This window comes from Peromyscus californicus, unplaced genomic scaffold (genome assembly GCF_007827085.1).
Source record: "Peromyscus californicus insignis strain IS unplaced genomic scaffold, ASM782708v3 Scaffold_13__1_contigs__length_99412109, whole genome shotgun sequence".
In the NCBI taxonomy this organism is placed as follows: domain Eukaryota; kingdom Metazoa; phylum Chordata; class Mammalia; order Rodentia; family Cricetidae; genus Peromyscus; species Peromyscus californicus.
Window position 1 is genome coordinate 86,223,888 of NW_026294424.1, and position 12,116 is coordinate 86,236,003.

General features: G+C 43.9%; 1 protein-coding gene across 2 annotated transcripts; it reads left to right on the plus strand.

The window, feature by feature from the left end:
- Window positions 1–9,520: 9,520 nt before the first annotated feature.
- On the plus strand, window positions 9,521–11,706 carry LOC128108968 (PRAME family member 8-like). Of its 2 annotated transcripts, XM_052735996.1 has the most exons (3): window positions 9,521–9,807; window positions 10,259–10,852; window positions 11,139–11,706. In XM_052735996.1, the coding sequence occupies exons 1-3, from the start codon at window positions 9,521–9,523 to the stop codon at window positions 11,704–11,706; spliced, it is 1,449 nt and encodes a 482-aa protein (XP_052591956.1). The 2 variants fall into 2 exon arrangements, with proteins under 2 accessions (XP_052591956.1, XP_052591957.1); XM_052735997.1 differs by lacking the exon at window positions 10,259–10,852.
- Window positions 11,707–12,116: the final 410 nt, after the last annotated feature.

Genomic DNA, 12,116 nt, shown 5'->3' on the forward strand with positions numbered 1-12,116 from the left:
TGGACTTGGTAGAGGCATTGTTGTGGGACCCCATCTTCCTTCTGGAGACTTCATGGATTGGAAATATTTATTTTTCACTGGAAAACTTGAACATTATTAATATCAAAATGGAAAGTTTGAATCTTAAGTAGACATGACTTGTGAAGAAGGATTCTGATGAATCAAGACTAAGCATGGAAAGAAATAAAATCTCGACAACAATGATCCCTAGATATTTGTTTTCTTCTGTCCCTCATCAGGTGCCTCTTCTGATATGAGACAGAATCTCCTTATTTTTTCCTTTGCAAAGTGCTTGGGTTTGGAGAAGGAGATGGTCACATTCCAACTCCAAAGCCAGCTTGATTTATAATTGAGTCAGGACCATAACTTTTCTAGAGTTAAAGAGATATTGGTGTTAGGCAGTGAGATATTACCCTGTGTAGTATATTGGTACCAAAATGTCCTTCCCTTCTTTTGTAGATGGTTTGGTATCCATTGTTGATTTCTTGAAGATGAGTATTTCTATTATCTCATAAAGACAAAAATCAGAACCCTGCCTTGACCCTTGTTTGTTGAGTTTTCCTTACAACTTGTAGAATTGTCACATCGATGGATGAGCTGTCATTTCTCCTCATCAAGGGGTTTTTCCTGTTCAAATCCAATTTTTAGTCATTTTGTTGGTATCCACAGATTTTCTTCTCCTTCAGAATCAAAAGCAGAACCCCTTCCCCAACGTAGGACATATCCTGGCTTCCATTGCAAGGTCAACATATTTCAAAGTACATAGGTTGGTTTAGCTCAGGAGTATTTTCCATTGTCCAATGTCTCTCCACAGCTGCTGTCCCTTTCTCATCAGAACTGAGAAAATTCAAAGTTAATAAGGCATTATCTAATCTATTTCTAGGGGTCATTGCTATTTCTTTCTGTTTATTTAGCATATCCTTTAAAATTCAGTTAGATCTTTCTATGACTGCTTGGCCTGTGGAATTGTGTGGTATATTTGTAATATGCTCTATATTGTAATAAGCAAAAAAACTGTTTCATTTTACTAGAGACATATGCTGAAGCATTGTCAGTCTTAATTTGTACTAGTATATCCTTGATGGCTACATGCAGTGGGATGTCTTTCTGTATGTTGTGAATATGTATTGCTTCAATCAGTTGATAAACAAAGCTGCATTGTCCTCTGGCAGGGCAAGATGGAGCCAGGGGGAAAAATCCAAGATAGGAGAGAAGGAAGGAGAGTAGGGCAGACGCTGCAATGTGCTGGCAGGAGAAGCATGATGTAAAGTACCAGTAAGCCACAAGCCATGTGGCAAGACACAGATTTATAGAAATGGGTTAATTTAAGATATAAGAACTAGCTAGCAAGAAGCCTGCCACGGCCATAGTTTAAAAATAATATGAGCCTCTGTGTGTTCATTTGGGTCTGAATGACCATGGGACTGGACAGGACATAGAAAAACTTCCAACTACAGCCATAACTTCTTATAAGTGTGTAATTACAGAATCAGCCTTTTCAGAACTTATAGGAGTTGCCCATTGAAATCCTGAATAGGTGGTGTATATATTTTAATTTTCCAAATTCTGCAAAATGAAAACTATTCATCTGCCAGATTTTATTTCTTTGTATAACTTTAGGATTACTTCCTGCAGATAATGGAGCTTGTTTGTAGAAAGAGCAAATAAGACGTTTTTATGATTTTCTTGGCTTCTTGCCAAGTGATGGAAAAGTCCTTTATCAAACTCTTGCTATTTATATTGTGTAATTCTGAGGCTCCTAGCATATTACCTATTAATAACTGATCAATCTCATCGTTACCTTGTGCTAGAGGTCCTGGAAGACTCATATGGGATCTGATGTGTTATATATATATATAGGTTGATCCCTATTTCTGAACATTTCCTATAATTGTATAAATGGTGAACTTAATTCTGTTTTATCAGGAATACATTAAGCAGTTTTAATATGTAAAACAACTCTCTCTGCATATTGAGAGTCAGTAGTATATTGAGAGGCTCTGAGAAGTCCATTAGTACAGTAAGATTGGCATATACTTTTGTACAGAATTGTAAGGACTTTGAACCATTTTATTTAAATCTCCTGATTTATATCCTGCCTTTCCTTATTTATTTGCATCAGTATAGAATGTGGGGACTCCAGAGATTGGTTTTTGCCGTACAATGTGAGGAATGACCCATTCAGTTCTTTGTATAAATTCTTTTCTCTTGCTTTTGGATAACAGTTGTTAACTTCTCCCACAACATTATTGCAGGCTCCTTGCCAATATTCATTACCTTTCCATAAAGAGGAAATTTCCTCATTAGGTAAAGGTGCTAGAATTTCTGCTGAGTCCATTCCTGTCAATTGACAAAGTCTTAATTTTCCTTTTAAAATCAAATCAGAGATCTTTTCCACATATATCTTTGACTTCTTACTCAGTTTACATGGTAGAAATATCCATTCCAATACAATATATTCCCTCTGCATCAAAATCCCTGTAGGGGAATGTCTGGAGGGTAAAATGACTAGAATGTACACCCTCAAATTTCTTAGATCAATATAAACATTCCTCTTGTTAATTACTACAAACACTGAGTTTGTTGATTTGTTCTTTTATTTGCTTATTTATTACTTAGTTTTGAATTTGTTACAGGGCCTGGGTCTTGCTCTGAAGCTAAGGCTGTTTTGGAACTCTAAGTCCTAGTAATCCTCCTGCTTCGGCATCCTTCCTCTTTGGATTATTGTTATGAATCATCATGTGTGCTGAACTTGATTCTTGAGACAAAGGCAGTCTGAGTTTGAGTCAGTTTGTGATTTAATCTGTTACTGATAATAGACATAAAAATAATTAAGAAATATTTTTGTCAGTGGACCCTGGGAAAAACACCTAGTCAGTCTGGAATATGTTCTGTAGCTCAAGGCCTGAACTGGATGCTCTGTCAGTAAACTCAAGTAGCAGCTACTCAAAAGGGTGAGGCAGGAGGATGGCTTGCATCCATTAATATTTTGGAAAGCACTGGGTGGTGGTGGTACATGCCTTTAATCCCAGCACTCAAAGGCAGAGCCAGGCAGATCTCGGTGAATTCGAGCCCAGCCTGGTCTACAGAATGTGATCCAGGACAGGCACCAAAATTTCACAGAGAAACTCTGTCTTGAAAAAAACCAAAAGAAAAAAATTTCTTTTTTGGAAAGCATTTCTGTACCTATAACTCAGGCAGTAAAGTCCTTGCTTGGCATTTACAAAACCATAGGTTTTGTGATCTAGAAATGTTGGGATATGTCTGCCTTTCCATAATGTGAGGATTTGGGTGAAAGGCTCAGAAATTCAAGGTCATCTTTGGTTATATAGAAAGTCTGAGGCTAGTGTGGCCTGCACTAAACCATTTCTCAAAACAATTTTAAAAATGTGTCACTGTGGAAATCAGTATGGAGGTTTCTCAGAAAATTGGAAATCAATCTACCTCAAGATCCAGCCATACCACTCTTGGGCATATACCCAAGGATGCTCAATCATACCACAAAGGTACATGCTCAACTATGTGCATAGCAGCATTATTACTAATAGCCAGAACCTGGAAACAACCTAGATGCCCGTCAACTTAAGAATGGATTAAGAAAATGTGGTAAGAAAATATACACAATGGAGTACTACTCAGTAGAGAAAAACAATGACAGCATGAAATTTGCAGGCAAATGGATGGAACTAGAAAATACCATCCTGAGTGAGGTAACCCAGACCCAGAAAGACAAACATGGTATGTACTCACTCATAAGTGGATACTAGATATAAAGCAAAGAACAATCAGACTGCAACCCAAGATACAGGTAGGCTACATAGCAGGGGGGATCCTAGGATGACTGTGACTTATAATAAGTTTTGGTTTACTCAATTACTGGGCAAGTCTCAAAGAAACATTTCCCTATTAGGATAGGAATTTATACTGTATCAAGCTGATAATAGAAAAATAAATAAATTAGTTAATTAAAAAAATGTGTCAGAGGGTGATGTTACAGTTGTTCTCAGGAATCTGTAAGGAGTTTTAGAAAGGAAGGATTGCGGGGCCTGGAGAGATGGCTCAGAGGTTAAGAGCACCAACTGCTCTTCCAGAGGTCCTGAGTTCAATTCCCAGCACCCACATGGTGGCTCACAACAATCTGTAATGAGATCTGGCGCCCTCTTCTGTATACATAATAAATAATTCTTAAAACAAAAAAGAAAAGAAAGGAAGGATTGCAGGACAAGGAGGGAAGCTCAAAGGTTTCCAGTGTGTCCTGCTGTTATAGAGTACACAAGTTCAATGCCCAGCAGGAAGAGCAGAGGCTAGGAAATCCTCTGCCCTCTCCTGGACATCAAGGCACAATGCTCGTGTGCATACACAGACATACATACACCCACAGATGGAGAGAGAGAGAGAGAGAGAGAGAGAGAGAGAGAGAGAGAGAGAGAGAGAGAGAGAGAGAGAGAGAGAGAATAATGAGGCTGGTTACAGAGTGAGAGACCTTGGAACACTAGTCTAAATGGGATGTCTCCATCAACTCTCTCCTGTTGCCTCAGGGAACCCTGTGGAAGAGGAAGAGGAGGAAGGAAGAGTGTAAAGCCAGAGGGGACTGAGAATACCAGGAATGCTTCTTCTTCTTCTTCTTCTTCTTCTTCTTCTTCTTCTTCTTCTTCTTCTTCTTCTTCTTCTTCTTCTTCTTCTTCTTCTTCTTCTTCTTCTTTATAATTATGTATTTATTATGTATACAGTGTTCTACCGGCATGTATTCCTTCAGGCCAGAAGAGGGCACCAGATCTCATTATAGATGGTTGTGAGCCACAATGTAATTGCTGGGATTGAACTCAGGACTTCTGAAAGAGCAACCAGTGCTCTTAACCTCTGAGCCATCTCCCCAACACAGGAACCCTTCTTAAACACAGCAGAACTGCTGCACTTATGAACTCAGAGAGACTGTGGCAGCATGAACAGGGCCTGCATGGGTCTACACCACATGGGGTGCTGGTGTTGAGAGAAGTGGACACAAGCTCCCCTCCCTAACCCAGACTCTGTCTCCAGTTGATAAAGACTTGCAAATGACAAATAGTCCTCTCAAATGCAGTCTCCCTGGGGATACAAAGAACTCTTAAGGACAGGTTCAATGACCAGCAGTAGACAGCCAACGCAAAAGAAACTCCTGGCATCTGTGATGGTTCTTTGTCTCATAGTGTTTTCTTAGGTCATTTACACACACACACACACACACACACACACACACACACACACTACAGGTCCTTTGCTTATATAGTATGGCTACCAATTTTGTGTTTTCATGGGATTCCTCTGTGTTTGAACATGTCCTGCATCCATATGTATTTCTCATACTTTGTGTTTAGCTCTTCTTCCTCTGTTTATTATTTATTTTTTCCTACCCCAATTTATTTTTGTTTTATTTTACTTTATTTGGTTTGTTTTTCAGGTTTCTCCCTGTAATAGCTTGATGGCTCAAAACTCACTTTGTAGACTGGCTGACCTTGAACTCACAGAGATCTACCTGCCTCTGCCTCCCTTGAGCTGGGATTAAAGGCGTGTGCCGCCACCACCCAGCTTTAAACAATTTTTAAGACAGATGCTCACTCTGTATGCCTGACAGGTTTGCCTACTTAGAACAGGTTGGTACTGAACTCACTGAGACCCACCTACATCTGCCTCCCAGTGAGAGGATTAAAGACATGTGCCGCCATTCCTGGTACTGACCCAAACTCTTTAAGATTCATTCTAGGTGTAGGAGTGTTTTGCCTGTGTGTATGAATGAGCACCACATGTATGCCTGCTGTCCAAGAAAGTCAGAGGGGGGCTTCAGATCTCCCGGGACTGGAGTTACACATCATTTCAGGACACCATGTAGTTCTTGAAAGCACCAAGCAGACACCATAACAGGCTGTCTGACTTCTCTCAGAGATCAGGCCTCAATTTCAGTGTCCTGAGACTTGAACAAGCAGTTTCTGGGAGGGCCATGAACAAAAGACATAGTCCATGACTCTGCTGATTAATGTCTTCATGTAGACAACAAATATTGTAAGAATAAAATGGGGCCGGGCAGTGGTGGTGCACGCCTTTAATCCCAGCACTTGGGAGGCAGAGGCAGGTGGATCTCTGTGAGTTCAAGGACAACCTGGTCTCCAAAGGGAGTTCCAGGAAAGGGGCAAAGCTATACAGAGAAACCCTGTCTCAAAAAACCAAAAAAAAAAAAAAAAAAAAAAAAGATACAGTCCTTGCAGTAGCTCCCTTTCTGCACATGCTCTGACCTCTGAAGGTTCAGCCAGTTGTTTACTGTTGGGGATCCCTCACCAGCTGAGAGCTACGTGCATGGGTCAACGTGAACATGGGAGGCCAGCCAGCCCCCATGGCAACTCAAGGACAGAGCCTGGGACTTGTCCAGGCCTCCCCCCAAAATGAAAACTGTAACCCCCAAGCAGTAAATTCAAAGCTTACACACCCTCACTCAATCATATGACACCAAGGCTTGTACCACCCTTGTTTATGTTTTCTTTAAAAGCCGCTCACCCTGAGAGCTCAGGGCCATCCTCCTCCACCCGTATTATCAGATATTCCACACAGACCAAGCTCGAGCTTTCTTGTTATCAATAAACCCCTGTGTGTTTTGCATCGGATATCGGCTCTGTGGTGGTCTTGTCCGGGGGTCTGGCGATGCGGCCACAACAATGCTGGAGTTGAAGATTTTTTTGTTTTGTTTTGTTTTTTTGAGACAGGGTTTCTCTGTGTAGCTTTGGGGCCTGTCCTGGAAGTCACTTGGTAGCCAGGCTGGCCTCGAACTCACAGTTATCTCCCTGCTCTGCCTCCTGAGTGCTGGGATTAAAGTTGTGTGCCACCACCGCCCGGCTAGACTGTAAGATTAATGGGTGCTCATGAGCGCTCAGCCCTTCTCAGCCCCTAGGTCCCACTCTTGATTTCATGTCCTTGAGCAAGTGTGCTGCCCTGACCTTCCTGAAGCACTCGCTGTTTCCTGGGGAACCAAGGGTGGCTCTCCTCCAATCCACCTCTTCTGTTCTGTTCTGTTCAGTGGGTGGAAAGCAGGTCTTACATGTCTCAGGCTGTCCTTGAGTTGACACCATGGCTGAAGATAACTGACCCTCCTGCCTCCCACTCTTGAAGTCTGAGCTTACAGGCAAGCCCTGGCTTGTCTGCTGCAGTCAGTGCTGGGAAGAGGACGCAGTGGATGCTGGGTAGTTAGTTCTCTACAAACTGAGTGCATCCCCAACACCCCAACCTCCATAGTAAGGGAATCAAGCCAGCCTCCTGCCTCACCTTCTCAAGTTCAGGCCTTGAGCTCCAGAACCAATTCCAGACTGACTAGGTGTTTTTCCTACAACACAGTGACAAAAATATTTTAAAATTATTTTTATGTCTATTATCAGCAACAGATTAAATCCCAAACTGACTCAAACTCAGACAGTCTTTTGTCAGATGAATTAAATTCAGCAACACATGGTGATTTAGAACATTACCCAAGCAAGAAGGATGCTGAGGCTGTAATGCCCAAATCTCAGGGACCCCCAAAAGTCCACCACAGAGACCGAATCCCACATGTAAAGGCAAAGAGCCTTTATTTTCAAGCTCCAGGGCTTGGTCTGTCTGTCCCATGCAGCAGTGACAGCAGACTGCCCTGAGCCCAGGCAGGTTAGGGTTTTTAATCATAGCAGAGGTTGGGTGAGGAGATTTCCAGGGTTCAGGACCCTGATTGACAATTGTCTGGGGCTGTCTGTAAAACAAGAACAGGTGTGTTCTAGACTCTGCAACATCTGACTGCCTTATCTAATATTTGGAATGTTTGGGTTGTTAGGTACTTCCCCATCCCTGGGTGGATCCCTGGGTGGTGTTAGCTTATGGCTTTTCCTAGATCTGGGTGTTGCCTGTCAGTAAGCCTGTCACAGAAGCTGTGTCTGGGCCTCTAACCCTGTCATGGCAGCTGTGTGGTCAAGCTGTTTTGGGGCCCCTCAACAGAGGCAGGAGGATTGCTAGAAGTTAGAGTTCCAAAACAACTTTAGCTTGTGAACAAGACACAGTCTCTGTAACAGATTCAAAACTAAGGAATAAATAAGCAAATAAAAGAACAAATCAACCAACTCAGGTTTGTGTAGTTAATTAACAAGTGGAATGTTTATATTGATCCAAGACATTTGAGGGGCAGTCTGGGTGTTTTCACAAGGAATTCTTATTCAATCAATGAAATGACTGAATGTTGTCTATAGAATTAAAACTTGGAGACTGAGCCGTCCAATCAAATTGCAGTTTGGGGTTGGAGGGTGGGACTGCAATAGGGAGTGTGAGCAGGAAGGTATATAAAGGTTCCGGAGAGCCATGGAAGATCCTCAGAGACCTGGAGCCTGGAGGAAGCACCTGCCTCAGCTGGGATAACGAGACTGTGGTCAGTGCCAAGAACTGGTGAGTAGTTGTCCTCCCTTGGGTCATGCGGTTTGATATAGGGACCTTTAGATCAAGATAGGACAGGAAATTTTCATTTCTGTCTCTTCAGATGAACACATTGAAGACAATGAGTACAAGTGTGAAGTTTTACCTCCATCTCAAATGTCTTTGTACAATAGTTTGTGATTTCATTATGGTTGTTGATTGTTTTGAGACAAGGGTTTCCTCTGTTGTTCAAGCTGTCCTAGAACTGGCCCTGTAGTTCTGGGGAGGCTGGAAATCAAGATGCTCCTGACTCTGGGTGCTGAGGTTATTAGCATGTTCCCTCATACTGTGGTACATTCACACACTACTGTTTTTATTTGTTTTTGTGGAACAAGGGCTCATGTGGACCTGTAGACCACATATCTTAGCCTCTTTGGCAGTTCCTCTGCTTCAGACTCACAGTAGCTGGAATTGCTTGTGAGTTCTATCTTGACTCAGGCTTTAGTCTGCATCTTTTTCAAAGGGTCCCCCCCCCCCCCCCCCCCCCCCCCCCCGCCGCCGGGGGTGGGGTGGGGGTGGGGGGATATGTTGAGGTTTTCTGACACCGGGTGGGTTGAAAACTGCAAGAAGCCACTCCCATCATCCTCCTTGGTAGAAACTAAACATTTTGGTTTTCGAGACTGGCTTTCTCTGTGTGGCTTTGGAGGCTCTCCTGCATCTGGCTCTGTAGACCAGGCTGGCCTTGAACTCAGAGAGATCCACCTGGCTCTGCCTCCCGAGTGCTGGGATTAAAGGCGAGTGCCACCACCACCCAGCTAGAAACTAAACTAAACATTGAAGCACAACATAAGGCTTTTTTTTTTTTTTGAGAAAGTGTCACTCAAGGTATTTTGACATTGAAATCATGTGCCCATTAGGGGCATAGAGCGTCTCTCACGATGCCAGTGAGTCTAGATTTACACTACCAATGAGGACAAAGGCTTAAGTTGTGGTCTCTATCACTGTCAGAGCAATTGACTCAGTTATTGAGTGGTTACTGTACGGGGGGGGGGATTTCTAAACTTTATCTTGAAGATATGTTCTCACCTGAATGCTTCCCCAGGAGCCTTCTGACTGAAGACCATTGATGATGAGTGTTCAAACCCCACCCACACTCATGAAGTTGGCAAGGCAGGCACTCCTGAGAAATGAGGCCTTGGCCATCTCTGCTCTGGAGAAACTGCCCTGGACGCTCTTCCCAGCACTGTTCAAGGACGCCTTCCATGGCAGACACACTAGGATTGTGAAGGCAATGGTGGCAGCCTGGCCTTTCCCCTGCCTCCCTGTGGGGACGCTGATGAAGACCCCCAACTTGGAAACCTTCCAGGCTGTGCTAGATGGAGTAGACATGCAGTTGACAAGAGAGTTTCACCCCGGGTAAGCAACAACCAAGTACTGTAGACTGAGCACAAGGGGCACGTGGAAGAGACCGTGGGTCAGGGAGAGCGGCTTTGTAGGTGGGTCAGAGGCTTCATGCTGGGATGCAGGGACCTTGAAACCTATTGTTTCCTGTAGTAAGGACAGTTGAGTATGGATTAGAGGACAGAGTAGATGTAGCCAGAGAGGAAGGAGCCTATCCCTGGCTTTCCAACAACCACTAACAAGGGACTAGGTAGAAATGGAGAGTAACTTAGTGGAAGGAAAGTGGTCAGCTGCACACATGCAGCTCAGGGGAGCTTCCATGACACACATGAGTTCCTACGTTGGACACTTGGTGCTGGAGAGACCTTGGCAGGAGGGAAGAGCTGACATTAGGGATGTGTAGTGAAAACTTGCTGGGTGTTGGGGCTTGTCATGTCTGCTGACACTTTACATGTTTTACCCACAGGATCGAGAAGCTTCAGGTGCTCGACCTGAGGAATGTTCAACATGCGTTCTGGAACATATGGACTGGAAGAGAGGATGGGGACTGCTCAGCAGAGACTGTGGATGAGAGGCCTGTAGTGAAGGACCTTCCCAGATATGCACTGAGGTGGCGGCATCTGAAGGTGGTAACTGACCTCTACCTCAGGCTCCGTCTGAATGAAGAGCAAGCATGCTTCTTGAAGTGGGCCCAGCAGAGAAAAGACTTTCTACAGATACACTGTATGAACATGAAGATCTGTGCTCTGCCAGTATGCCCTATCAAAGAGATCTTGAATGTTTTCCACCCAGGACACATTGAGGAGCTGGAACTGAACATGGGGTGGGATGTGTTTACACTGGCCCGATTTGCTCCCTGCCTTGGACAGATGAGAAGTCTTCGCAAACTCTTCCTGGCATACATCTACAAGAACACTTTCAGGATTGGAACCAGGACAGCAGACAGAGAAGAGAAGTGCATCAGCAAGGTCATTGCTCAGTTCTCCAAACTCCACTGTCTGCAGCATCTCTCCATGAATGGCATCTTCTTTATCAAAGACCACATGGAACAAATACTCAGGTAAGTAAGCAAGGATGGGGAGGTGGCTCAGCTACCACAGCAAACCTCTCTAGTTCACTCTAAGGATTAGCATGTGCATGGGGCCTGCCAGTGACTGGGGACAAGTATGGTGAGAGTTGTGGGTGTGACCTGATTTAGTAGACTCCAAGAGGCAGCACCCGGGTACTCTGATTGTTGATAGAGTCAAACTGACCTTGAGACATGTGCCCCATCTTCCTCTTTACAAACCCCAGTAAACCCCACTCCAAAACCTTTTCCCTGAACTAACCGCTTTGTCGATCTCTAGGTCCCTGAGAACCTGCTTGGAGACTCTCTCCATCCAAAACTGCGATCTGTCACAGTCCGACTTGAATTATTTTCCCTGGAGCCATAGCCTGCGTCAGCTAAAACATCTGGACTTGAGAGATATCACATTATGCACTTCATGTCTCAAGCCTCTTGGAGTGCTGCTAGAGAATGTAGCAGGTACTCTGGAGTCTCTGGACTTGCAGGGTTGTAGTATCAAGGACTCTCAGGTCCCTGACTTCATCCCTGCCCTCAGCAGGTGCTCCCAGCTCACCAGGGTTAACTTCTGGGACAATGACTTTTCCATGCCCACCCTAAAGGACCTTTTGCATCACACAGCCAACTGGACCAAGATGAGTGTGGAGCAGTACCCTGCCCCTATGCAGTGCTATTTCGGTTTGGGTTACATCTCCGAAAGGAGATTTGCCCAACTTTGTCTTGAGCTCATGGATACACTCAGACCCTTGAGGCAGCCCAAGAGGATCTTGTTTTCCACAGATCCCTGCCATGAATGTGGTGAGCGCTGTGTCTTTGACTTTGGGCCCAGACTTTGCCCTTGCTGGCAGTAAATAGGGAACATGACTTCTGGATTTGGGTGCTCTCCCTCTCTGGGTTCTTTCTCAGTCATTAGCCTCCCTGCTAGCTTCAGGGTCTGGAAAGACTCTCAACTGGCTTCAAGCATCTACTGAACCAAGGAACTGTTTTGGAAGTCTTCCGTTGTGATCTCTATTAATTGTGTTTTCCGAAAGTTCCTAGGCCTACCCATTACATTCTCCCTTTTCAGCACAATAAGACAGCAATAAAATAACTCGGTATGAGTTTTCTTCTTCATTGACATCTTTACTAAACTCATAGATTGATGGATGTCTTTTTGCTTAAATGCCATTATTATTTTCTGGCTCCCATACACCAACCAATTGTAAGAACTCTGGACATAAATATAAAAGTGAACAGATAGATGTCTATAATCACAACATTC

Bases quoted from the DNA above. Each gene is read 5' to 3' on its own strand.
- LOC128108968 (XM_052735996.1), top strand. From the start codon at position 9,521: ATGAGTGTTCAAACCCCACCCACACTCATGAAGTTGGCAAGGCAGGCA. The intron at 9,808-10,258 runs GTAAGCAACAAC...TTTTACCCACAG, and splicing joins ACAAGAGAGTTTCACCCCGG to GATCGAGAAGCTTCAGGTGC. The intron at 10,853-11,138 runs GTAAGTAAGCAA...GTCGATCTCTAG, and splicing joins CACATGGAACAAATACTCAG to GTCCCTGAGAACCTGCTTGG.